We start from the raw sequence: 26,187 nt of genomic DNA on the forward strand, positions 1-26,187 counted from the left end.
GGTTCCTCAATGCATTTATTTATGCTTATAAGCTACTGCAAAGACCTTTTATATTTTTAGAGGCCTCTGTGGACAAAAGCAGTTGTGTTGTCTCCATAATAACCACAAAATATAACATCAAAAATAAAATTATCTAAAGAAAAATCTCCTCTTGCTTCATTTTAACTGGTTAATGTACAACTTTGCCTGAGAAAATATAAACACAGGCTTGTTTCAGGTTATTTCAAGAAGACTTTTACCTAGTGACAGGCATTAAGATCAAAAATCTAGAAACAGACAGTTTTGTTTGTGGATGTGTTATTTGCATATGTACATCATATAGAGACATCACTATTACATTGATATTGTTTCATAACCAGTTAAAAACTCCTTGTATGAGCTTTAAAATAAAAACATTCAGATTTTATTTTATCTTGTTGCTTTTATAGATTATTAAAGGTTGATTTCATTATAATTATCATTAAAATGTATGCCGCAGTGTTTTCTGAAAATGAAATTGGTTTTGCGTTGTTGAGACTAGGGCTGGTCATATATATCTAAAGCTACGTATTCCAGCTGACATTGGGCGTGATGTGGTTGCACAATAATCCAATAATGTCTTTTTTCATTATTTCCTGTTTAATCATGTCATAACAAAGTCACATCTCTAAATTATAGTTGCATTTTATTGAAACCTGACACAGCTTTAAGACTTCAAGACACTGATTTATTATTACATCCAGATGTGACTACTTTTTAAAGAAAAAAGAAGTTTACAATAGAGGAGGACACTGTCAGCAAACCTGTTTTATTGCTGCCTGTTCCTCTAGGAATAAAAATGTCTTAACTGAAGTGCAAACATATTCGTTCAATCAAGAGATAAGGAAGATGTGAGAATAATTGTATTGGACTTGTGAAAGGCGTCATACATCCATTCAGCATATGTTTGCCATGTCTTGGCAATAAAACTTTAGCTCCTACTCAGAAAGAGGGTGGGAGCAAAAAAGTGCAGCCTAATATCTATATAAGGACCCTCAAGTGCAGTCTGACCATTACCTGCTTTGGAAACAGCAAACCCACAGTGGCAATGATGAGGTGGAGGTGTGTGTGGTTGTGTTTCCTTGCTTTGTCTGTTGTCAGTGTCATCGACGTCCAAGCCAGACTGGGTAAGACTGTGGAATGCTTTTCAGGACTGTGTGAATGGATTATTTTGCTTTGCTCACTCATTCAGATGGATAATACATATGCTAGTTGTGTGGATGATTTAGTAACTCAAAACTCTTTCTCTTCCTCAGTTCGCAACCATGTGAGCAGCATCTGCAGCACATGGGGCAGAGAGCACTTCAAGACGTTCGACGGTGATGTGTACCAGTTCCCTGGTATGTGTGAATACAACCTGGCCTCAGACTGCCACGAGACCTACCAGGAGTTCTCAGTGCACATGAACAGGAAAGAGCATGATGGAAACCCAACAGTCAGTCGTGTGGCAGTCACCATCAATGACCTTTTGTTCCACCTCACCAAGAACCTGGTCACTGTGAATGGCCTTCCGTGAGTAAAACGCTGAATATCCCGGGAAAGCAGCTGCACTTCTCTTTCCGATGATATTCATTATAATTTAAAAAAAAAAATCCCTTTTTCCCCCAGTGTCAAACTGCCATACTACAATGCAGGAGTCCAAGTGGAGAAGAATGCAGTTTACATCAAGCTCCAATCCTCAGTGGGCATTGTTGTCATGTGGAATGGTGATGATGCAGTCATGGTAAAAATGTATATTTACTTCTTCTACACTGTCTGCTGAAATGTGAAGGACATTAGAGCGCTCATGATGTGATACACCGGGCAGAAATATATCTGCACAGCTCTCCTTAAAACCACTACAAGGAACATTCACGTTTGTTGATTTTGAACAAAAGTGGAAATGTCTCCATCAAAATAACCACAAAATATAATGTCAAAAATAAAATTAAAGCTGCAAGCAGCTGTGACCGGGCCCGAGCACCCCCGCGCCACTCGGGGGGGCCGGCCACCGCCGCCCGCCGCCCGGACCCGCCCCGGGCGGAGAGGCCACGCGCCGCCGCGACCGTCCGACGTCGTCCCGAAGCCACAGTCCACCTTGAAAACCAAACGGCTCTCGACACCCACTCACCCCCGTGCCGATGCGGGGATGGGCAAAGACCTCAAGTGCGCACAAATAACCCAGAAAATGTGTCCGTACCGCTCCTGTGGTGTGATTTAAGTGTCTGTAAGAGGTGACAGTAAAATGTAACCCAAAAAGACACCATTTACACCGTGTTTCCAGCCTCATTGTCAACTGTAGTCTCTGACACTGGAAGTACATGCACACAGGTGTACTGGAGATCTTCATCCCTCCTCACATCAGCACAGGAATGAGTAGATATTTAGTGCAATTTCATTTTTGGGTGAACTACTTTTTAAAGGAATTCACTGTCATTTCATGCCCACAGTATTACGTAGATGTGTTCAGGGCATGCCTATTATCACACATGTGAAGTTTGATGCAGATTGGCCAATTTACACTAAACTTATAGCAATTTCCTGTTTCATGGCGAAACGCCAAAATTCGCTGCCACGCTACAGCCACAGCGTTTAACGCTGACCAAATCTTTTAATAAGTTTTAATCACACACTTGTCAAGATGGTCCACTCAAGTTTTCAAGTCAATTGAAACATTTGTGTAGGAGGAATTAGTTAAAACAGGACATGTGAAAAATGCCAAAATTGAGCACGAAATTGAAAATGGCGGACTTCCTGTTGACTTTAGCCTATGGGTCCAAGAGACTTTTTTGTTTATCTCCATGTGATAGATATGTGTACCAATTTTTGTAAACATCGGTTAAACTCAGTATTTGCGGCGCCGCACGTCAAAAGGCGTGGTCAAGCCATTTTACCACGCCCATGGACAAAACTCATATCACATGTTCAGGTCAGGACTGTTAATGAACATGTAAAGTTTCAGGCAGTTTTGACCAAGTACAGGGAGGCTAAAGCCACTTCCTGTGTTTTGGCGAAACGCGTTAATGGGCGTGGCCACGCCATTTGGCCACGGACATGGACGAAACTCATACCATATGTTCAGACTGGGACTCTTAATAAGCATGTCAAGTTTCAGGCAGATCTGATCATGTACAGTCCAGTTATAGCAACTTCCTGTGTGTTGGTGAAACATGGACCTTCGCCACGCCGCCAGGGTCACGCCGTTTCACGAGACGCCCTGATCTTCATGATGTAGCATCATCATGGTCTTAAGGCTTTTCAGACCAGATTGCAGTTTCATATGGTCAACGTGCTGGGATCAGGACCTCAAACTGTAAAACATGTCATTTCCTGTCGCCAACAGGGGGCGCTATGAGAATTATGGAATATTTTCATATAGGTGTGTTCAGGGCCAGACTATTATCAGACATGTGAAGTGTGGTGCAAATTGAACTATTTATACAGAAGTTATAGCAAAAAAATAAAAAATTGAATTTATGGCGAAACGCCAACATTCGCCGCCACACTATGGCCACGCCCTTCAAGTTGAGGAATATCTTTCAGTAACTTTTGATGAGAGTGTGGTGCAGAAGGTAGCCAGCGAATTTGAAGCCATTCTGATTCTTCCTCTAGGAGGAGTTTGTTATAATGTGTGACAAGTGAAACGCCAAACCTAACAGGAAATTCAAAATGGCGGACTTCCTGTGGGGTTTGGCCTATGGGTCCAAGAGACTTTTTTGTGCGTCTGGGTGTGATACACATGTGTACCAAGTTTCATGCACGTCGGTCAAACGTGGCGGGGGGGCTGATGTTTAAAGGGCGTGGTCAAGCCGTTTGGCCACGCCCATCGACGAAATTAATATCATACATTCAGGCCGGGACTTGTCACGCACACATGAAATTTCATGCCGATGTGAACTTGCACACAAAAGTTATTGATAAATATGTCGTTTTTTCGGGCCGCGGTCCTTCGCCGCTCTCTAGCGTCGACACCCTTCGCCGGACCGTCACGCCCTTCAAAATGTAGCATCACCCACTTGTTAAGGTCATCTTCACCAAATTTGAGCTAGAAATAATGAATGAATTTGGAGCAGCATGTCAAAACCCGGAAAAAGTCATTTTCTGCCACCAGCAGGGGGCGCTATGACAATTATGGAATATTTTCATATATTTGTGTTCAGGCCCATACACTGATCAAACACATGAAGTTTGGTGCAGATCTGACCATGTACCCCAAAATTATAGCCATTTCCTGTTTCATGGCGAGACATCAAAATTCGCCGCCACCTGACGCGCAGGCCCTTTATCAAAAACGTAAACCTTCAATAACTTTTGATCACCATGTTGTCTAGATGGTACATAGTGATTTTGAAGTCGATACGACGAATCGTGTGGGACGAGTTCGTTCAAATACGACACGTGCGAAACGCCAAAATCGGCCGCGCCGTCCAAAATGGCCGACTTCCTGTAGGGTTTAGCCCATGGCTCCAAGAGGCTTTTTTGTGCGTCCCGGCGTGTTCTATCTGTATACCAAGTTTCGTGCACGTCGGACAAACATGCCGTCGGGGCTCGTCTATAGATGGCGCTATTGAGCCAATTCGCCGCGCCCATTTTCGAGACCCTTAAAATACGTAATTTTTCGCCGGGACTGACGCGCCCGCCAAATTTGGCGGTCCTATGAATATGATAAGGCCCCCAAAAATGCGATTTATTTGTCGTCACGGGAAAAATAAGAATAATAACTCTTGCGATTCCAATAGGGTCCTCGCACCGGTTCGGTGCTCGGGCCCTAATTATCACCTTGTGCTTCTTTTTAACTAGCTAATGTACAACTCGCTACAACTCCCTCTGGGAAAATGTAAATGCAGGCTTCTTTAATCTGATTTCACAGATAATCTGACCCAGCGAATAACTATATAGAGCTGATCTTCTTGCAGATGGTCTTGTTAACCCATGTAGGTCATATAGAGGCATCAGAAATAAACTGTTAGACTGTTAGACTGATAGACTGTTTCATGACCAGTCTCAAGTCCAGTCCCTTTCTTGATTTAGTTATACTTGATGAACACAATAAATACAGTCACTGGTGTTTTGTTTGATTTTATTTTCTAATAGTGCAGTGTAAGTGTTAAAGTGTTTAATAATCCTTGCTGTGTTGCAGGTGGAACTTGATAGTGACTATGTTAATCGTACTTGTGGACTTTGTGGAGACTTCAATGGTGTTTCTATCTACAATGAATTCATTCACAATGGTATATTTTATTTACTTTGTAGTTATTTCACTTTATGTGTTAATGAATTCAATCAATAGTTGCCTGTATCTTTGACATTTGACATTGTAATTACAATCGAATGCAGGTCGTAAAATCAGCCCCATTGAGTTTGGCAACAAACATAAAGTCCATCGTCCAAATGATGACTGTGAGGACCCGTACGAAGAGGAAGATGAATCACTGGAAGCTGTGACCGTGCCAGATTCATGCAAGGAGTTTGTGAGTTCATTACCCACATAGTATGAGTAATAGTGATATTTAGTAATATATACATTTGGATTTGACTATCTTCATCTGTATTATTCTCTTTTTCCCTTTAAGCAAACCACCTGCAACCAGATGTTGCGTTCAAAGTCTTGGAGCTCCTGCACCAAACAGATCGACCCTGAACCTTACATCCAGGCCTGCGTGCAGGACATGTGTGGCTGCACCAACAGTACAAATGACTTCTGTGTCTGCAGCACGCTGTCTGAGTTCTCACGACAGTGTTCCCATGCAGGAGGGCAGCCTCCCAACTGGAGGACACCTGATTTCTGTGGTAATGTTTTGTGTCCTCCTTTGTCCTGTTTTGTTATCATCTTTATATTTTATCGGGTGGAGAAACAGCTCAGTGAAAAACAACTAAGTTTTATTGTTCTCTGTGTACCTTTTTTGAGCATTTTTTTTTACTTTTCTCATGCTGCTCTTGGATGAGAGGATAAATTATATTGTATTAAAAACACTGAAAAAGGGAATTTTTAACTTCATAAAGCAAAACCAGAGAAATCTACTCTTCTGGCTGACTTCAGCACATCATTTTTTTTTAAAATTGTGCCATATCTTCACAGCTAAAATGTGCCCATTCAACATGGTTTATGAAGAGAGCGGCTCCCCTTGCATGGACACATGCACACACCAAGACACAAGTTCACTGTGTGAGGACCACAAAATGGATGGTTGCTTCTGTCCTCCTGGTTGGTGCTGTTTCCATGTGCATATTGTAATTTAAATCTCCCATTTCACTTTGAGACCTCATCTATCAAGTCTGTGAATGTTCGTGTTGCTTGTGTCTCCTTCAGGAACTGTGTTTGATGATATTTCCGAGAGAGGATGCATTGCTCAATCTGAATGTCAGTGCAAGCACAACAAAATCTACAACTCTGGTGAGGTTTACCGACAGGGCAGAGAGGAATGGTATGTCAAATATTCCATAACGTCAGTGTAATATTTTATCCGGTCTCCTTAACTGTGTTTTTTTGTTAACTTAAATTATTTGTATTGTTTCAGTACATGTTTTGAGGGGAGATGGGATTGTAAGAGTCTTCCAACACCTGCTACATGTGCAGTTGAAGAGGGTTCACATGTAACTACCTTTGATGGAAAAACCTACACCTTCCATGGAGACTGTTACTACACTCTAGCTAAGGTGGAACGCAAGGTGAATGAGTCAATGCTTTGTACAATTAAATGGCAGAAAATGTATAATCAGCTGATGTTTAATAAATGCTTGTTTTTTTATTTAATTGCACTCACACTGTATTCATTTCAGGATAATGCAAGTCCAAAGTTTTCCATCCTGGTTCAGTTGGCACCCTGTACGCATCAGAAGTTTGACACTTGTCTGAAGACTGTTAAAATCATGCTGAATAATGACAGAAACCATGTGAGTTAAAACTGGTCAGTTAAGAAGACTGTAAACATCAATAAATTCACACTGATATCTTCAACACTCGAATGATCACTTCTGTTTATATTCAGGTATTAATGTTCACTTCTGATGGCAAAGTAAAGCAGAATATGCAGACCATCAGTTTGCCGTACCACTCAGGTGAGTCACACCACAAGAAACAATAAGAAACTCTGAATGAAACTGAGATATTGTCATATTTCATTCATGCTATAACATCAGTAAATTATCTGACTTTTTGTATTTCTCCTCATTCAAAGGTGACATCAACATATTCCACGCTTCATCCTTTCACATCTTGCTTCAGACCAGTTTTGGGTTACAAATTCAGATCCAGCATGTGCCTATCATGCAAGTCTACGTCAGGCTGGACCAGAGTTACAAAGCAAAGACTCGAGGTAAGTTTTTCATTTGTCTGAAGCACTGGCATTATAACAAGTATACCAGCATACATTTTCAATAAAGTATTACTCACTGTAGACATGCATACTGCAGTCTGATGGGGATGACAACAGTTATGTTGATTTATTAGTGTAATATGAAACAATGTTTGCCATAAAAAAACTGTCAATACTGTATTTATTAATGACACCCCCACAATATATGTTGGGCAAGTAGTGCAGAACAAATGGACATAAATTTGTTTAATATATTTGGCTATAATCTCATCTAGTAGTTGTTATACATTATTTTTATATATTCCCCGAAATACTATTTTGATATCCAAGGCTGTTGCCCCCCTCTTCTTCATTCCACCCCTGAATCCTTGCAAATATGCAAAACCAAAAAATATGACAAACCAAAAAAAAGTAAAGTAAATAGAGATAGATAAAGTAGTAGATAAATGCATGATTAAGTTATATAGTGGGTGGATTTTGCTTTAAATATACATGATGATGATGAAATTCGTATTCAATCATAAAGTATTTGGTTTCTTCAGGTTTATGTGGGAACTACAACATGGTGCTGTCTGATGACATGAAGACTCCTCAGGGCATCGTGGAGGGAACAGCAGCAACTTTTTGTAACTCTTGGAAAACAAACATGTGTCAAAACAGAGAGGAAAGACTTGATGACCCCTGTGCCCTCAGTGTGGAAAATGGTAACATGCAGTGGTTGATTATTCTACTGTTTATCTTTACTGTTTTTTATTTGTGTATTTTTTTTTATTCTCAGATTGTTTGTTGTCTGCAAGTATGTCATGTTAAAGTAGACGGTTGAACAGAATTTTAGATGAATTGTTTCTCCATTCTCAGAGTGGTACGCCAAACACTGGTGCGCCTTGCTATTAAAGAAAAACAGCACCTTTGCACAGTGTCATTCAGCGGTGGATCCAGAGCTGTACCACAAGGTACAGCAAAACCTTTCTCTGTGTCTTTCATGTAATTCAGGTTGAATGGGACTGTAATTTTCTTAAAGTGTCTGTCTTTTGCAGCGATGCATTTATGCAAGCTGTAACTGTGAGAAGAGTGAGGCCTGCCTCTGTGCCGTCTTCTCCTCCTATGCACGAGCTTGTTCATCAAAGGACGTGTTCTTGACAGACTGGAGACAGAACGTGTGTGGTAAGAATTTCTTTTATTATGCTGAGGCAACGCTAAATGATGAGTTTATGATCACTGTCCCTTTCATAAGTTGGTCGTAAAACTATGCTAAGTAACCAGCATTACATTGTGCACTAAACAGATAAATACACAAGGAGCTGCCCAGAATCTCAGACCTTCTCATACCAGCATCAGAGATGCCAGTTAACTTGCAGATCACTGGGCTCAAAGCAGCAGAGCTGCACTTCTGACTTCTTGCCTGTGGATGGCTGCTCTTGTGCTGAGGGTCTCTACTTAAATGAAAATGGCATCTGCGTCCCCATGGCAAAATGTTCCTGCTACCATAATGAAGGCTACATTAAGCCAGGAAAGTCTATCAACATCAATGACGAACACTGGTGAGTCAGTTGTTTCCAATTTGGCAACACTGGACTTCATATCACTTATCTTATAATGAGGATTAGCATGATTATATCTGCAATATATGAGACTTTGTGTTGCAAAATCTTTGGTATCTTTTTCTAGTGTTTGCACCAATGGAATGCTTCGTTGCCATTCTTGGAGAGCCCGCTCATTCAGTAAGTTTTTTTTGTTTTTTTCTTTTCTTCACCACAACACAAGCATGTGGTTATTACAATGTTAAATTGGTTTCTACTTGTGTTGTAGCATGCCGCCCTCCAAAAGTATTCTTCAACTGCTCCACTGCGGGCACAGGAGAGCCTGGACTGCAGTGTGCTCGAACTTGTTTAAATCTGGACAGCGATGCTTGTGTGAGCTATATTTGCTGCTGTGTCTCATATAACTGGATGTAATGTTTTATTTCCTCAGTTAAATGGTGGAGACTATGTTAAACAGTAATGTCTAACAGGATCAATAATGTTCACTGTGATTTTTCATCTGTCTTCCCAGGACTCCACAGAGTGTGAATCAGGGTGTCAGTGTCCAGGTGGCCTCCTTGATGATGGCAAAGGTTCCTGTGTGAAAGAACATCAATGTCCATGTCAACATGATGGACATCTTTATGCCCCTGGAGCACAAATCCGTCACCAGTGCAATAACTGGTATGACCTTGTTTTTAATCATACATATCCTATGAACAAATATTATCATATCATCCTGTATGTTGTACTTAATTGCAGCATTAAAAACACTGTTCTTCTTTGTATTTTCAACCATTTCTGATACATCTAGTACCTGCAAAAGTGGAATTTGGGAGTGCACAGAAAAAAAATGTCCTGGAACATGCATTATTTATGGGAGTGGCCACTACAATACATTTGATAAGAAAACATATGGGTTTCAAGGACATTGTGAATATGTTGCTGTCAAGGTAAACAAAGCATGTCAAAGTCATTCAAATAACAGGCTGTGTCTGAAATCACTCCTGTGTTCACTGATTGACTTATCCCTGTATAGTGGACACTCACTTGTTTACTTATTAGTGAGCAGTAAAATGAGAATGAACTTACTTTTGCATCATCACTAACAGCTATTGAGTTGTAGTTGTAAATCTTGATCAATAAAATGTGGAGCATTGCTGTGTACGATTGTCAGCAGAAAGTAGTATACATGCCATCAACGCTACTTTTTGTACTGTATAATAGATAAATATTTACATTCAATATTCACTCAACAGCCAAATAAAATGAGCGTAAATGAGATTAAATGTGTTACAGTGCACGATACAGTAAATAGGGATTGATTTTGGACACAGCCAACTGTTATTTTTAATATATTATGTCCACACAGGCTTCATGTCAGAAATCCATTGATATGATGTTATAATTCTACATTATTGCTTAACTTGAACACCAGGCTTCAGAGACAGTCATTATTTAATGTTTGCATCAACTATTGTATGTTCATATCCATTGACTTTAAGATGAATGCTTGTCATAATAAGAACTATAAATGAAAAATATAGATAACTAGATGATCTTGTTGGAGATGAATTACAGCTTTGTTTTATGTTCTAGCTTTTTTATCGCTCTTAAAGTAGTGTGGACTAGTGAAGGGCAAGTTGAAGTTAAATTTGATCAGTTTCTGTCTCCTGTGAAGTAAAGATACTTAATTTTAAATGGTTCTCTCTCTTTTAAGAACAAATGTGGCAATAAAACAGCACAGAACAACTTTGGAGTTATGACAGAAAATGTGGAATGTGGAACTACAGGCACCAGATGCTCCAAATCTGTCAGAATCCAACTGGGGGTAAGACCCAATACCAAAATCCGATATGTATTCTGTGCCTAAAACATGCATGAATCAGACAGCATTTTTTACATTACAAGGAATGCAACGGAAATCTCCTTAATATTACAGCGAAAGCAAGTCAAGCTGTCAAAGGGAAAATATGAAGAGGAGGACCTGGGACATGGCACTCATATTTCATACAGAATAAGGAGGGTTGGCTTGTATCTGGTGATTGAATCTGAGATTGGTCTGGCAGTCATGTGGGATCGCAAAACAGCTGTTCGCATCCTCCTGGAGCCACAGCACAACGTGAGTCACAGGAATTGTTTTAGTGATGATCACTGAAATCTCTTACATCTCTTAAGTATTTAGAACTTTATTTAGAGAAACTTTGACATGGTGTGCCATCTTTTTTAAATCTGCACTTTAGCTATCTTTGCCAACTGTTTTCTTAAACCACTTAAAAAGCTTTATAGGACAACAATAGTATTGATATATTAAGATTACTGAAAAAATCCTTGAGGCACTTATTACAATATTCCAAATAAATGCAGTAAAGAGGATATCCTGTTTGTCGACATGATACAAGTATATTAATTCCTGGAATGTACTTGTTCCTTGTAATGTCAGAGTACTAATTTTGCATATTGTCCTCATGTAAATGAAGTCACTTACCCCTTCTGTCTGGCTGCACAGGGGGCAGTATGTGGCCTTTGTGGAAATTTTGATGGTGATGCACAGAACGACTTCACCACTCAGAGTCAGATGGTAGTGAGCAATCTGTTAGAATTTGCAAACAGCTGGAAAGTGTCAAGCAGCTGCTCAGATGTGGAAGGGAATCCTGACCCTTGTGATGCAAAACCCAATCGACATCCCTGGGCAAAAATGATGTGCAGCATTATAGCCGGAGATACTTTCAAAGAGTGTCACAGAAAGGTAATGACAGATTTGTCGCTATTTTATCATGATTTACTTCCCCATGGTTGAAAGAATGCAATACATTTTAAAGAAACCGATCATATATTTTGATAACAGGTAGATTACCATCCATTTTATGAAAACTGTGTGAAAGACTCATGTGCCTGTGACACTGGAGGAGACTGTGAGTGTTTCTGCACAGCAGTTGCAGCTTATGCTCAAGCTTGCAATGAGGAGGGCGTCTGTGTTGCATGGAGAACTCCAGAAATCTGTCGTAAGTAAACATTTTACTCTCATATTAAGCTAAAGTTTATGAGTCTCTTCAGTCCAAAGTCCTGTTTACAGGTCCACAAATACTTATGATCCCTGAATTTAATGATCTTTTAAGATGTATGTATGAGCATGGCTTCTTTCCTTTATAAATAGGATATAATATAAAAGACTGCTATGATATGTGTAAATAATGCCTTTAGATAAATGAATACTTAATGTAGTATAACTTAAGATACAAAGTATTATTCAATTCATTTTTTAAATTGTCTTGAGTTCGTTATTCAAAAATAAGCTTCGTCCTTTATTATTATCCATGGTAGTTTTCTGTCATTCTGAGTCAAAGATAGCTTCCTGAATTTATTTAAAACTAAATGGAATCTGGAAGCTCTCAAAGAAATACAATTTGAGCATGTATTAGGTGGAATTTAAGTTTTAGTTCTCTTTCACTGAGTCAAGCTTTATAAGAGATTAATCCACTTATTTGAATCAGTTCCCTTTATTAAAATCATAACATATATCTTTTCCTTCTAGCTGTCTTTTGTGATTACTATAACAGCCCAGGCAACTGCACGTGGCACTACAACCCTTGTCACACACCATGCTACAAGACCTGTTTAAATCCACAAGGAGTTTGTATCAACCCTATACCCAACCTGGAAGGTAAGAGGGGAACTCACAATGTCTCACGGTACATCTAATCAATGTGTTAAATTCCTAATGTTGTACAATTCCAATTTGTGAAACAGAAAAGAATGGATGTTATAGACCATCTTGCTGTCCCAATGTCAAAGAGTAAAATATAATGTAAACACAATGATTTTACTGTCAAAAAATAATGTACATTAATGATGTTGTATGCTGTTATTCTTACAGGCTGTTACCCTGTGTGCCCAGAAGATACTCCCATATTTGATGAAGAGGAGCAGGAGTGTGTGAAGGACTGTCCGTATTGTATTTACGAAGGGAAAATATATGAGGAAAATGAAGTTATTTACAATGTGACTGACAACCTGGAAATGTGCTACTATGCAATCTGCATTAATAGAACAGTGATACATATAAATGAAACCTGCAATTTTACAACACCCCGACCATCAACACCACCAACTACTATTGCTACTACTACACCTGTAACCACACCAACTGAAACTCCTACTACAACTGAATCGCCAACTACCACCACAACATCTACGACCACACCAACTGAATCTGTTACTACAACTGAATCGCCAACTACCAGCACAACGTCTACGACCACACCAACTGAATCTACTACTACAACTGAATCGCCAACTACCACCACAACATCTACAACCCCGCCAACTGAATCTACTACTACAACTGAATCGCCAACTACCACCACAACATCTACGACCACACCAACTGAATCTACTACTACAACTGAATCGCCAACTACCACCACAACAAATACGACCCCGCCAACTGAATCTACTACTACACCTGAATCGCCAACTACCACCACAACATCTACGACCACACCAACTGAATCTACTACTACAACTGAATCGCCAACAACCACCACAAGATCTACGACCCCACCAACTACATCTACTACAACAACTGAATCGCCAATGACCAGCACAAGATCTACGACCCCACCGACTGAATATACTACTACAACTGAATCACCAACTACCACCACAAGATCTACGACCCCACCGACTGAATCTACTACTACAACTGAATCGCCAACGACCAGCACAAGATCTACGACCCCGCCAACTGAATCTGCTACTACAACTGAATCACCAACTACCACCACAAGATCTACAATCTCATCAACAAAACCACCTACTACAACTGAACCGACTACTACAACCACTATAACTTCTGCCACTACACCATGTATTCCAGGATGTGAATGGTCAGAGTGGTATGATGTGCATAACCCCATAGAGGACAAAAATGACTGGGAAACATATGAAAACATAACAAATAGGGGTAGATATATATGTGAAAATCCTATTGACATCCATTGTAGATCTGTAGACAATCCTGATAAGGATTTCATTGAATTTCGAAATGAGACTGGACAAGTTGTCAGTTGTGATGTGAACATAGGTTTAATATGTAGACAGCAGGACCAGACAGACCGTCCATATAAATGCTTTAACTATGAGATCAGAGTATGTTGTCCTATATGTGTAAACACTTCAACCCTACCAACAACATCTTCCACTTTAAGTCCAGAGCCAACCACGACAACAAAACCACCAACCCCACCAACTGAATCTACTACTACAACTGAGTCACCAAGGACTACCACAAGATCTACAACCCTACCAACTGAATCTACTACTACAACTGAATCGCCAACTACCACCACATCTACAACCACACCAACTGAATCTACTACTACAACTGAATCGCCAACTACCACCACAAGATCTACGACCCCGCCAACTGAATCTACTACTACAACTGAATCGCCAACAACCACCACAAGATCTACGACCCCACCAACTAAATCTACTACTACAACTGAATCGCCAACAACCACCACAAGATCTACGACCCCACCAACTGAATCTACTACTACACCTGAATCGCCAACTACCACCACAACATCTACGACCACACCAACTGAATCTAGTACTACAACTGAATCACCAACTACGACCACAACATCTACGACCACACCAACTGAATCTACTACTACAACTGAATCGCCAACTACGACCACAACATCTACGACCACACCAACTGAATCTACTACTACACCTGAATCGCCAACTACCACCACAACATCTACGACCACACCAACTGAATCTACTGCTACAACTGAATCGCCAACTACCACCACAACATCTATGACCCCGCCAACTGAATCTACTACTACACCTGAATCGCCAACAACCACCACAAGATCTACGACCCCACCAACTACATCTACTACAACAACTGAATCGCCAATGACCAGCACAAGATCTACGACCCCACCGACTGAATATACTACTACAACTGAATCACCAACTACCACCACAAGATCTACGACCCCACCGACTGAATCTACTACTACAACTGAATCGCCAACGACCAGCACAAGATCTACGACCCCGCCAACTGAATCTGCTACTACAACTGAATCACCAACTACCACCACAAGATCTACAATCTCATCAACAAAACCACCTACTACAACTGAACCGACTACTACAACCACTATAACTTCTGCCACTACACCATGTATTCCAGGATGTGAATGGTCAGAGTGGTATGATGTGCATAACCCCATAGAGGACAAAAATGACTGGGAAACATATGAAAACATAACAAATAGGGGTAGATATATATGTGAAAATCCTATTGACATCCACTGTAGATCTGTAGACAATCCTGATAAGGATTTCATTGAATTTCGAAATGAGACTGGACAAGTTGTCAGTTGTGATGTGAACATAGGTTTAATATGTAGACAGCAGGACCAGACAGACCGTCCATATAAATGCTTTAACTATGAGATCAGAGTATGTTGTCCTATATGTGTAAACACTTCAACCCTACCAACAACATCTTCCACTTTAAGTCCAGAGCCAACCACGACAACAAAACCACCAACCCCACCAACTGAATCTACTACTACAACTGAGTCACCAAGGACTACCACAAGATCTACAACCCTACCAACTGAATCTACTACTACAACTGAATCGCCAACTACCACCACATCTACAACCACACCAACTGAATCTACTACTACAACTGAATCGCCAACTACCACCACAAGATCTACGACCCCGCCAACTGAATCTACTACTACAACTGAATCGCCAACAACCACCACAAGATCTACGACCCCACCAACTAAATCTACTACTACAACTGAATCGCCAACAACCACCACAAGATCTACGACCCCACCAACTGAATCTACTACTACACCTGAATCGCCAACTACCACCACAACATCTACGACCACACCAACTGAATCTAGTACTACAACTGAATCACCAACTACGACCACAACATCTACGACCACACCAACTGAATCTACTACTACAACTGAATCGCCAACTACGACCACAACATCTACGACCACACCAACTGAATCTACTACTACACCTGAATCGCCAACTACCACCACAACATCTACGACCACACCAACTGAATCTACTGCTACAACTGAATCGCCAACTACCACCACAACATCTATGACCCCGCCAACTGAATCTACTACTACACCTGAATCACCAACTACCACCACAACATCTACGACCACACCAACTGAATCTACCAGTACAACTGAATCGCCAGCTACCACCACAAGATCTATGACCCCACCAACTAAATCTACTACTACAACTGAATCGCCAACTACCACCACAACATCTACGACCCCACCAACTACATCTACTACTACAACTGAATCGCCAACGACCAGCACAAGATCTACGACCCCACCAACTAAATCTACTACTACAACTGAATCGCTAACAACCACCACAAGATCTACGACCCCACCAACTGAATCTACTACTACACCTGAATCGCCAACTACCACCACAACATCTACGACCACACCAACTGAATCTACTAATACAACTGAATCGCCAACTATGACCACAACATCTACGACCACACCAACTGAATCTACTACTACACCTGAATCGCCAACTACCACCACAACATCTATGACCACACCAACTGAATCTACTGCTACAACTGAATCGCCAACTACCACCACAACATCTATGACCACACCAACTGAATCTACTACTACACCTGAATCGCCAACTACCACCACAACATCTACGACCACACCAACTGAATCTACTACTACAACTGAATCGCCAACTACCAGCACAAGATCTACGACCACACCAACTGCATCTACTACTACAACTGAATCACCAACTACCACCACAACATCTACGACCCCGCCAACTGAATCTACTACTACACCTGAATTGCCAACTACCACCACAACATCTACGACCACACCAACTGAATCTACTACTACAACTGAATCGCCAACTACGACCACAACATCTACGACCACACCAACTGAATCTACTACTACACCTGAATCGCCAACTACCACCACAACATCTACGACCACACCAACTGAATCTACTACTACAACTGAATCGCCAACTACGACCACAACATCTACGACCACACCAACTGAATCTACTACTACACCTAAATCGCCAACTATCACCACAACATCTACGACCACACCAACTGAATCTACTACTACAACTGAATCGCCAACTACCAGCACAAGATCTACGACCACACCAACTGCATCTACTACTACAACTGAATCACCAACTACCACCACAACATCTATGACCCCGCCAACTGAATCTACTACTACACCTGAATCACCAACTACCACCACAACATCTACGACCACACCAACTGAATCTACCAGTACAACTGAATCGCCAGCTACCACCACAAGATCTACGACCCCACCAACTGAATCTACTACTACAACTGAATCGCCAACTACCACCACAACATCTACGACCCCACCAACTACATCTACTACTACAACTGAATCGCCAACGACCAGCACAAGATCTACGACCCCACCGACTGAATCTACTACTACAACTGAGTCACCAACGACTACCACAAGATCTACAACCCTACCAACTGAATCTACTACTACAACTGAATCGCCAACTACCACCACATCTACAACCACACCAACTGAATCTACTACTACAACTGAATCGCAAACTACTACCACAAGATCTACGACCCCGCCAACTGAATCTACTACTACAACTGAATCGCCAACAACCACCACAAGATCTACGACCCCACCAACTAAATCTACTACTACAACTGAATCGCCAATAACCACCACAAGATCTACGACCCCACCAACTGAATCTACTACTACACCTGAATCGCCAACTACCACCACAACATCTACGACCACACCAACTGAATCTACTACTACAACTGAATCGCCAACTACGACCACAACATCTACGACCACACCAACTGAATCTACTGCTACACCTGAATCGCCAACTACCACCACAACATCTACGACCACACCAACTGAATCTACTGCTACAACTGAATCGCCAACTACCACCACAACATCTATGACCACACCAACTGAATCTACTACTACACCTGAATCGCCAACTACCACCACAACATCTACGACCACACCAACTGAATCTACTACTACAACTGAATCGCCAACTACCAGCACAAGATCTACGACCACACCAACTGCATCTACTACTACAACTGAATCACCAACTACCACCACAACATCTATAACCCCGCCAACTGAATCTACTACTACACCTGAATCACCAACTACCACCACAACATCTACGACCACACCAACTGAATCTACCAGTACAACTGAATCGCCAGCTACCACCACAAGATTTACGACCCCACCAACTAAATCTACTACTACAACTGAATCGCCAACTACCACCACAACATCTACGACCACACCAACTGAATCTACTACTACAACTGAATCGCCAACTACCAGCACAACATCTACGACCACACCAACTGAATCTACTACTACAACTGAATTGCCAACTACCACCACAACATCTACAACCCCGCCAACTGAATCTACTACTACAACTGAATCGCCAGCTACCACCACAAGATTTACGACCCCACCAACTAAATCTACTATTACAACTGAATCGCCAACTACCACCACAACATCTACGACCCCGCCAACTGAATCTACTACTACACCTGAATCGCCAACTACCACCACAACATCTACGACCACACCAACTGAATCTCCTACTACAACTGAATCGCCAACTACCACCACATCTACAACCACACCAAGTGAATCTACTACTACAACTGAATCGCCAACTACCACCACAAGATCTACGACCACACCAACTGAATCTACTACTACAACTGAATCGCCAACTACCACCACATCTACAACCACACCAACTGAATCTACTACTACAACTGAGTCACCAACAACCACTACAAGATCTACAACCCCGCCAACTGAATCTACTACTACTACAACTGAATCGCCAACTACCACCACAACATCTACGACCACACCAACTGAATCTACTGCTCCAACTGAATTACCAACAGAAATTACTGCAAGTCGACCCCCAACGACCACCACAGGATATAGAACCCAACCAGTTGTAGTAATTACTTCAAGTCAATCACCAATGACCACCACAAGATCTACGACCCCGTCAACTGAATCTCCTACTACAACTGAATCATCAACGATCACCACAAGATCTACAACCCCATCAACTGCATCTACTACTACAACTGAATCCCCAACAACCACCACAACATCTATGACCCCGCCAACTGCATCTACTACTACACCTGAATCGCCAACTACCACCACAACACCTACGACCACACCAACTGAATCTACTACTACAACTGAATCACCAACTACCACCACAAGATCTACGACCACACCAACTGAATCTACTACTACACCTGAATCGCCAACTACCACCACAACATCTACGACCACACCAACTGAATCTACTACTACAACTGAATCGCCAACTACCACTACAACATCTACGACCACACCAACTGAATCTACTAGTACAACTGAATCGCCAACTACCACCACAACATCAACGACCACACCAACTGAATCTACTACTACAACTGAATCGCCAGCTACCACCACAAGATTTACGACCCCACCAACTAAATCTACTACTACAACTGAATCACCAACTACCACCACATCTACGACCACACCAACTGAATCTATTACTACAACTGAATCGCCAACTACCACCACATCTACGACCACACCAACTGAATCTACTACTACAACTGAATCACCAACTACCACCACAAGCTCTATGACCCCGTCAACTGAATCTACTACTACAACCGAATCACCAACGACCATCACAAGATTTACAACCTCACCAACTAAATCTACTACTACACCTGAATCGCCAACAACCACCACAAGATCTACGAACCCGCCAACTAAATCTACTACTACAACTGAATCGCCAAAGACCAGCACAACATCTACGACCCTGCCAACTGAATCTACTACTACAATTGAATCGCCAACTACCACCACAGGATCTACAACCTCGCCAACTAAATCTACTACTACACCTAAATCGCCAACTACCACCACAAGATCTACGACCCCGCCAACTGCATCTAGTACTACACCTGAATCACTAACAACCACCACAAGATCTACGACCCCGCGAACTGAATCTAGCACTACAACTGAATCGCCAGCTACCACCACAATATCTACAACCCCATCAACTGAATCTACTGCTACAACAGAGTCACCAACTACCGCCACAAGATCTACGACCCCACCAACTGAATCTACTACCTCAACTGAATCGCCAACTACCGCCACAAGAGCTACGACCCCTCCAACTGAATCTACTACTACAACTGAATCTCCACCTGTGTGTCCCACTTGGAATGTAACAGTAAGAATTTTTATTTATCTAACACATTACAATGTATTATTTTATGTCATTATTAGAATATATGTAACACTGCATATTTATGTATGAAAAGGCTTTACAAGAATTGTCTCCTTCTTTTTCTCTTTACATCAGCAAAATGAAACCTTCCATTTGTGCGACTGCATCATGGCTAGATGCATTGAGGACAATATAATTGAAATAATTCCATTTGAATGCCCACCCCTTGAGACTATCACTTGTACCAATGGGAAGAAACCAGTTCTTGTTGATGACGAATACCACTGCTGTAAACATTACGCTTGTGACTGTAAGCCACTCTGTTATTAAAAGCATGTATGACGTATTTATTTACACAGGTTTTGCTTAAATAAATGTCAGATTCTTAACTTCTGTTTCTTTTCAGGTGTATGTGAAGGCTGGGGAGATCCCCATTACATCACTTTTGATGGACTCTACTACAGTTATCAAGGCAACTGTACTTATGTCTTGATGGAAGAGATTTCAGCAAAATTTGACTTGAAGATTTACATTGACAATGTATATTGTGATCCCACTGAAGATGTTTCTTGTCCACGATCAATAATTGTATCATTCAAATCACAAGTCATCACACTCATGAATCATAACCTTATTGGAGCAGCGCAGTTGGAGGTATATATGGTCATGTGGTCTGTATTGTACATTCTTCCATTCCTGTTACTGATTGTGTAAATGAAATAGTAATGATGGAGTATTTTGTCATAGTATATGTATTTTTTCTTGTTATTCAGTCAATTTACTATTTTCCCTGTAGGCACTCAAAGATGGGACCCCTTTGAAACTGCCTTATTCACATCTAGGTGTTAAGGTCTTAAATTCTGGCTTGAACTTGATTTTGGAGATCCCTCATCTAAATGTGGTCATTACATTTGGAATAACTGGTTTTAGTGTCACCCTTCCATTTCAATACTTTGGCAAAAACACACAGGGCCATTGTGGTAAGACCATCTTTCTCTTTAGTGGCAATATTGGTAAAATATTTATTTGAGGTTAGATTGTAATGTTAACTGTTTTGTGACTCTATTGTCAGGAACATGCAATAATAACCAGGCTGATGACTGCATGTTGCCTGGAGGCAAGCTGGTGGAAAGTTGTGCCGTGATGGCTGACTATTGGCCAGCAAAACATATTTACCAACCCAACTGCCAGCTACCCTCTGTAGTGCCCACCAGTAAACCTGAACCTCCACCAACCTTAAGCCCATGCAAGCCAGACTCCATATGTGATCTGCTTAAGAGCAGGTTGGCATTATCCAGTTACTGTAATAGTTGATATTCATCCCCATATCCTTGACACATTGCAGTTAAACCACAATAACTTTTTTTTGTGTGTTTTTGTGTTTGTGCTTTGCTTTCACAGTGTTTTTGCAGAGTGCCATCCCTTTGTTGATCCTGACAAATTCTACCAAGGTTGTGTTTTTGATAGCTGCCATGTTTCCAACCCAGCAGTAGAGTGCACAAGTTTGCAGACTTATGCTGCAGCCTGTGCTCAGGCTGGGGTTTGCCTTCACTGGAGGAATCACACCAAACTGTGTGGTAAGTGAGCCTGGTGTTTCATAATTTTCAGGGCACTTTGGTATTCAATTTTTCAAGGACACAAAGGCAAAATGCCAGCACAGCAAGGTCATCAACAAAATAATTATAGTTCAAATTAAGGGTTTAAAATGATTTTCTTTAATTTTTTTCTAATTTGATATTGCTAAGTACTAACTTGTAAATAATCATAACCAACCAACCATAACCAACCAACTTACAGCTGGTGACTGCCCATCGGACAAAGTTTACAAGCCATGTGGTCCTGCAGAACAGCCAACCTGTGAAGACAAGTAAGTTAAAATAACAACAGAGTGTGCCTTTTATAGTTCACATTAGCATTTCCTCAGACTAGAATCATGATGGATAGTGCCAATAGATATCTATTGTTAACAGCATAATGGTAATAAGCAGAGTAGAATGCAGTGTATTAAGTGAACAGTGTTTAGAGATCTGAAAGAAATAACTATCTGTTCTTTCTCAATATTATAGTCCTAATGAACCAACCACAAACTTCACTACAGAGGGCTGCTTTTGTCCTGATGGAATGAAACTCTTCAACAAAGAGTCTGGTATATGTGTTGACAAGTGTGGTAAGTGTGGTGTATATCTTCAAGTCTTATCATTGAGCTGAATATATCATATCATTCATGAAGTCCTACAGGATTGTTCTTTTTCCAACAGGATGTCTTGATCCCGAGGGCATTCCTCGTGAGGTGAGCTAAGTCTTCTCTTCATGTTCAGTGAAAATCAGAAATTGTTTTTTCTTGAAAAAGAGTTAAGTCACTCATGTTGTTTATTCTTTCAGTTTAATGAGAGGTTTGAGTACAAATGCCAAAACTGCATCTGTAAGGAATCCACCAAGACTGTGACCTGCCAGCCAAAGGTGTGCCCAGCACCACCTCTAACAAACTGCACTGGTCCAGGGTTTGTCCTTGTCAACCAAACTAATCCATCGGACCCATGCTGTTCTGCCTTGGTTTGTCGTAAGTCACCTAACATCAATGCACATTTGCCTTCTGGAGTTTTCAGAAATCTGTACAATGATAATGATTGCTCAGGATGCCTGTTAACTATGTACTATCACTGTTTTATCATGTCCACAGAATGTCACAGCCAGAATTGTCCAGCCATCAGCAACTGTCCAGTTGGATATCTGCCAGTTGTCAGTGTTCCTGATGGAAAATGCTGTCCAGAACGTACATGTGGTGAGCTCATTAATTCACAGTTTGAATTTATATAAAATCTAATGATGACACTTTTCTGTAATTCCATTGTCTTACTTTTTTCTAGAGCCTAAAAAAGTCTGTGTCCACAAAGAAGTTGAATACCAGGTAAATAAGAAAAGAAAACATGACAATGATTTGTCACATATTTTGTCATTTAATGATTTCTGTTGCACTGCAACAGCTTTGTATGGATATAAACAGAAGTATAACTACACTTCCTCTTTTTTTTACTAGCATGGTTCGACAGTTCCTGTGATGACTTGTCAGGATTGTACTTGTACAAATGAAGTTGACCCCAAATCTGGTCTCTTCAAGATATCTTGCCAGTTTCGGCAATGTCAAGAAAACTGTGACTTGGTAAGAAAAAACACAGCCATTGTGCTCAAACACACAATGCATACAATATAACTTTTTTTCCTCAGAATGTGTTTATTGAAAGGGTGATCTTAACTCCCCTCTTCTCTCAGGGATATGAATATGTGGAAACTGATTCAGATGAATGCTGTGGGAAGTGTGTACAGACTCAATGTGTCCTCAATATTAATGGTACCAAGAAGCTCTTGGAGGTAAGCTGGATCATCTCTTTTGACTGCGATTTCACATGTTCATGTTTAATAGCCTAAAGTTCCTCAGTATTTTGATGTCTGTGTTTATTATCCTGGTTTGTGTGTGTGTGTGTGTGTGTGTGTGTGTGTGTGTGTGTGTGTGTGTGTGTGTGTGTGTGTGTGTGTGTACATTCATCTCACTGTCCTCCAGCAAAGACAAACCTGGTCACCACCTGAGAATAAGTGTGAGCATTTCACGTGCGTTAAAAGCGGTGAGACTTTAACAGCTCTCACTTCACACATTGTCTGCCCACCATTCCAGCAGAGCAACTGCCATCCTGTAAGTATCACTTTCAACAAATCTGAATTCACTGTATCTGTGAGAACATGGGTTAAAACAAAGTTTGTTGATGTTTTCTGTTTTCTGCCTTAGGACACAATTCAGACTGCAGCAAATGGCTGTTGTAAAATTTGTGAGTATGACTTTTCTTTTTTACTTTGAGGTAAAAGGTACTCAAATGAAAAGAAGCTAATCGTGTGTGTCTTTTGAAAAGGTGTGGAGAAGGAGAAGGCCTGCAGGATAATGACCATGGAAACCCACGTTATGCACAAGGGCTGTCGGTCTGATCATGTGGTCGATATGCCATATTGTGAAGGATCCTGCAACACTTTCACCAAGTAAGGATGACGTTATTAATATATCTCATTCCTCTGGAAAGTCACAAATGTGACAATGTTAAAGGTTGACATAATAGACCACGTGATGTTACTTAATCCTACACACTGGACCTTAAAGGTACATTCTGTGCAGATTTTGAGTATTTTAATCAGGCCCTTCTTTGCTTCCATCAGATACTCTGAAGCAGCAGCTACAATGCAGCATTCTTGCTCCTGCTGTAAGGAGGCTCGTTCCAGCAATCGCACTGTTAACTTGCGCTGCTTGAATGGAGATGTGGTTCCCCACACATACATCTATGTGGAGGAGTGTAGCTGTGGTAACACAGACTGCACCAAAGTGCCTGCACCTGCTCGCAGGAGGCGAAGCTTCACTCTGGTGTAATAAAAATGTCATCACATCAATGGATGTAGGATGTCTAAGTTTCCTCTCATACTGTCTTAACAATCATTACATCTCTTGCAAAGCAATTACCATTGTAGAGAGATTATTTATCACTTAAAATAAAAATATGCAACTCTGTTTAAGTGTCATTTCATCTATTGTCTTGTTTCTATTTTTTAGTGTTTGCTTATTGGATTAATACATTATATTTATTTTTCAAAAGTATTTTGAGTAGTAGAATTTTAAAAGATAGAATTATGTGGTTCTTCATAATGAAAGCAAAGTACACTGACTTTTTCTATCAAAGAAAACATGGGTGGCAAACTGAACAATAGAACTGAATACAGCAGGATGTTGAGAGTGAGGAAGGTGGCGTTGTTCTGAACTTAAGTTCCAGCCCACAGAGGGATGGAGAGGGGTCACGTCATTCCGCTGGGAACATCTTATTTCACACTTATTTTTTATCAGCTTGTTCCAGTTGTTCATTGAAGCTATATTAACAAATCCAGGATTTCCATAGATGCATCATTCTGTTAAATGGAAATATTCTAGATACGCTGTGCATCATTTCACACACATTTCCCCACAATTCAAACAAAATTGTTGCAATACTGATAGCGATATTTGTTCAAGAGTAAGTTGATATTTAACTTTGTCCAGCCCTACTTTATATACTGTTGGGTAATTTAATCTAAAGTAATGCATCATATTCTGTAAGATCGTCAGTATTTATGGTATGTTGTTTGAGAGAAAACATGTCAAGATATATTGTATATCATGGTATAGCTTTAAAATACTGAGATATTATGCACTCCCAAGCAAAATGCAAGCTAACTAGGTCCTAGCCTGCAGGACTTTGCCCTGCACTCACCATATGCAACTCCACCTCCAGATATTTCACAGTAATGATGTTTAAACAGACCAGTCGGTTCTGCATAACATTATACATAGCAGTCATACAGTTATCAAAGTCAAAGGCATAATTAGCAGTTATCCCAGGTTTTTTTTAATCTCCATCCCTGCCAATGCGTGTTTGACCAAAAAAAAAAAGATGACACTATACACTATATATCACACTTGATACCATATAGACTAGATAGATGTTTTGAAGATTTAAAGAATGGAAATGAAAGTTGTCATGGCAGAAAACCAATGATCTGTTGGTATTTGCATATCAAAGCTTTATAGTGACAATAGCATATCCACCAGTCCTAAAAGAAATATGTTTAAATTGAAAAGCTGGATTCAGTGGTGACCTTAAAACCTCTGGAAACCCAAATCCACAGTAGTGTTCTAACCATGTAATTTTGGATCACACGTACATAATAGTACAACCTATGAAAAGTATTAGAAATCAGATTTAAGCCACATTAGAAATATTGTCATTTAATTTTAACACTTTCCTGTATTGGGCGTTTATTGGGTGCATGTTGGTGCTTGGAGAATTATTACAAAAATTACACAATTAATTCCACAAACCAATCATACA

The 26,187-nt window shown here is 40.7% G+C and overlaps 2 protein-coding genes across 2 annotated transcripts; both read left to right on the top strand.

Annotated features, from left to right (window-relative positions):
- The first annotated feature begins 1,050 nt into the window (after positions 1-1,050).
- Positions 1,051-23,639, top strand: muc2.1 (mucin 2.1). The gene is made up of 39 exons (XM_084734087.1): positions 1,051-1,145; positions 1,275-1,530; positions 1,627-1,741; positions 5,138-5,228; positions 5,335-5,468; positions 5,571-5,787; positions 6,077-6,202; positions 6,308-6,422; positions 6,516-6,666; positions 6,778-6,891; positions 6,987-7,056; positions 7,176-7,313; positions 7,856-8,017; positions 8,172-8,266; positions 8,351-8,477; positions 8,599-8,854; positions 8,982-9,034; positions 9,123-9,226; positions 9,366-9,517; positions 9,648-9,786; positions 10,554-10,664; positions 10,776-10,955; positions 11,343-11,582; positions 11,682-11,838; positions 12,369-12,497; positions 12,711-12,967; positions 13,412-20,293; positions 20,426-20,600; positions 20,697-20,944; positions 21,087-21,270; positions 21,363-21,573; positions 21,692-21,867; positions 22,088-22,157; positions 22,357-22,457; positions 22,549-22,580; positions 22,673-22,850; positions 22,971-23,072; positions 23,158-23,198; positions 23,328-23,639. Exons 1-39 carry the CDS (start codon positions 1,067-1,069, stop codon positions 23,499-23,501), a joined length of 12,342 nt encoding a protein of 4,113 aa, XP_084590213.1. The 5' UTR covers positions 1,051-1,066; the 3' UTR covers positions 23,502-23,639.
- Positions 23,640-23,887: 248 nt separating this feature from the next.
- On the top strand, positions 23,888-24,836 carry LOC146316588 (intestinal mucin-like protein). Its single transcript, XM_084734044.1, has 4 exons — positions 23,888-23,978; positions 24,072-24,111; positions 24,193-24,316; positions 24,491-24,836. The coding sequence occupies exons 3-4, from the start codon at positions 24,222-24,224 to the stop codon at positions 24,696-24,698; spliced, it is 303 nt and encodes a 100-aa protein (XP_084590170.1). The 5' UTR covers positions 23,888-23,978; positions 24,072-24,111; positions 24,193-24,221; the 3' UTR covers positions 24,699-24,836.
- Positions 24,837-26,187: the final 1,351 nt, after the last annotated feature.

The sequence above is a fragment of the Lutjanus erythropterus genome, chromosome 13 (genome assembly GCF_056507025.1).
Source record: "Lutjanus erythropterus isolate fLutEry1 chromosome 13, fLutEry1.hap2, whole genome shotgun sequence".
Lineage (NCBI taxonomy): Eukaryota > Metazoa > Chordata > Actinopteri > Lutjaniformes > Lutjanidae > Lutjanus > Lutjanus erythropterus.

What these genes read in the sequence shown, in the direction of transcription:
- LOC146316588 (XM_084734044.1), top strand. Translation starts at nt 24,222, where the DNA reads ATGACCATGGAAACCCACGTTATGCACAAGGGCTGTCGGTCTGATCAT. An exon ending in TCCTGCAACACTTTCACCAA is followed by an intron (nt 24,317 to 24,490) that starts GTAAGGATGACG and finishes TGCTTCCATCAG; the next exon opens with ATACTCTGAAGCAGCAGCTA.
- muc2.1 (XM_084734087.1), top strand. Translation starts at nt 1,067, where the DNA reads ATGATGAGGTGGAGGTGTGTGTGGTTGTGTTTCCTTGCTTTGTCTGTT. An exon ending in GAGAACTCCAGAAATCTGTC is followed by an intron (nt 11,839 to 12,368) that starts GTAAGTAAACAT and finishes TTTTCCTTCTAG; the next exon opens with CTGTCTTTTGTGATTACTAT. An exon ending in CTGTCCAGAACGTACATGTG is followed by an intron (nt 23,073 to 23,157) that starts GTGAGCTCATTA and finishes ACTTTTTTCTAG; the next exon opens with AGCCTAAAAAAGTCTGTGTC.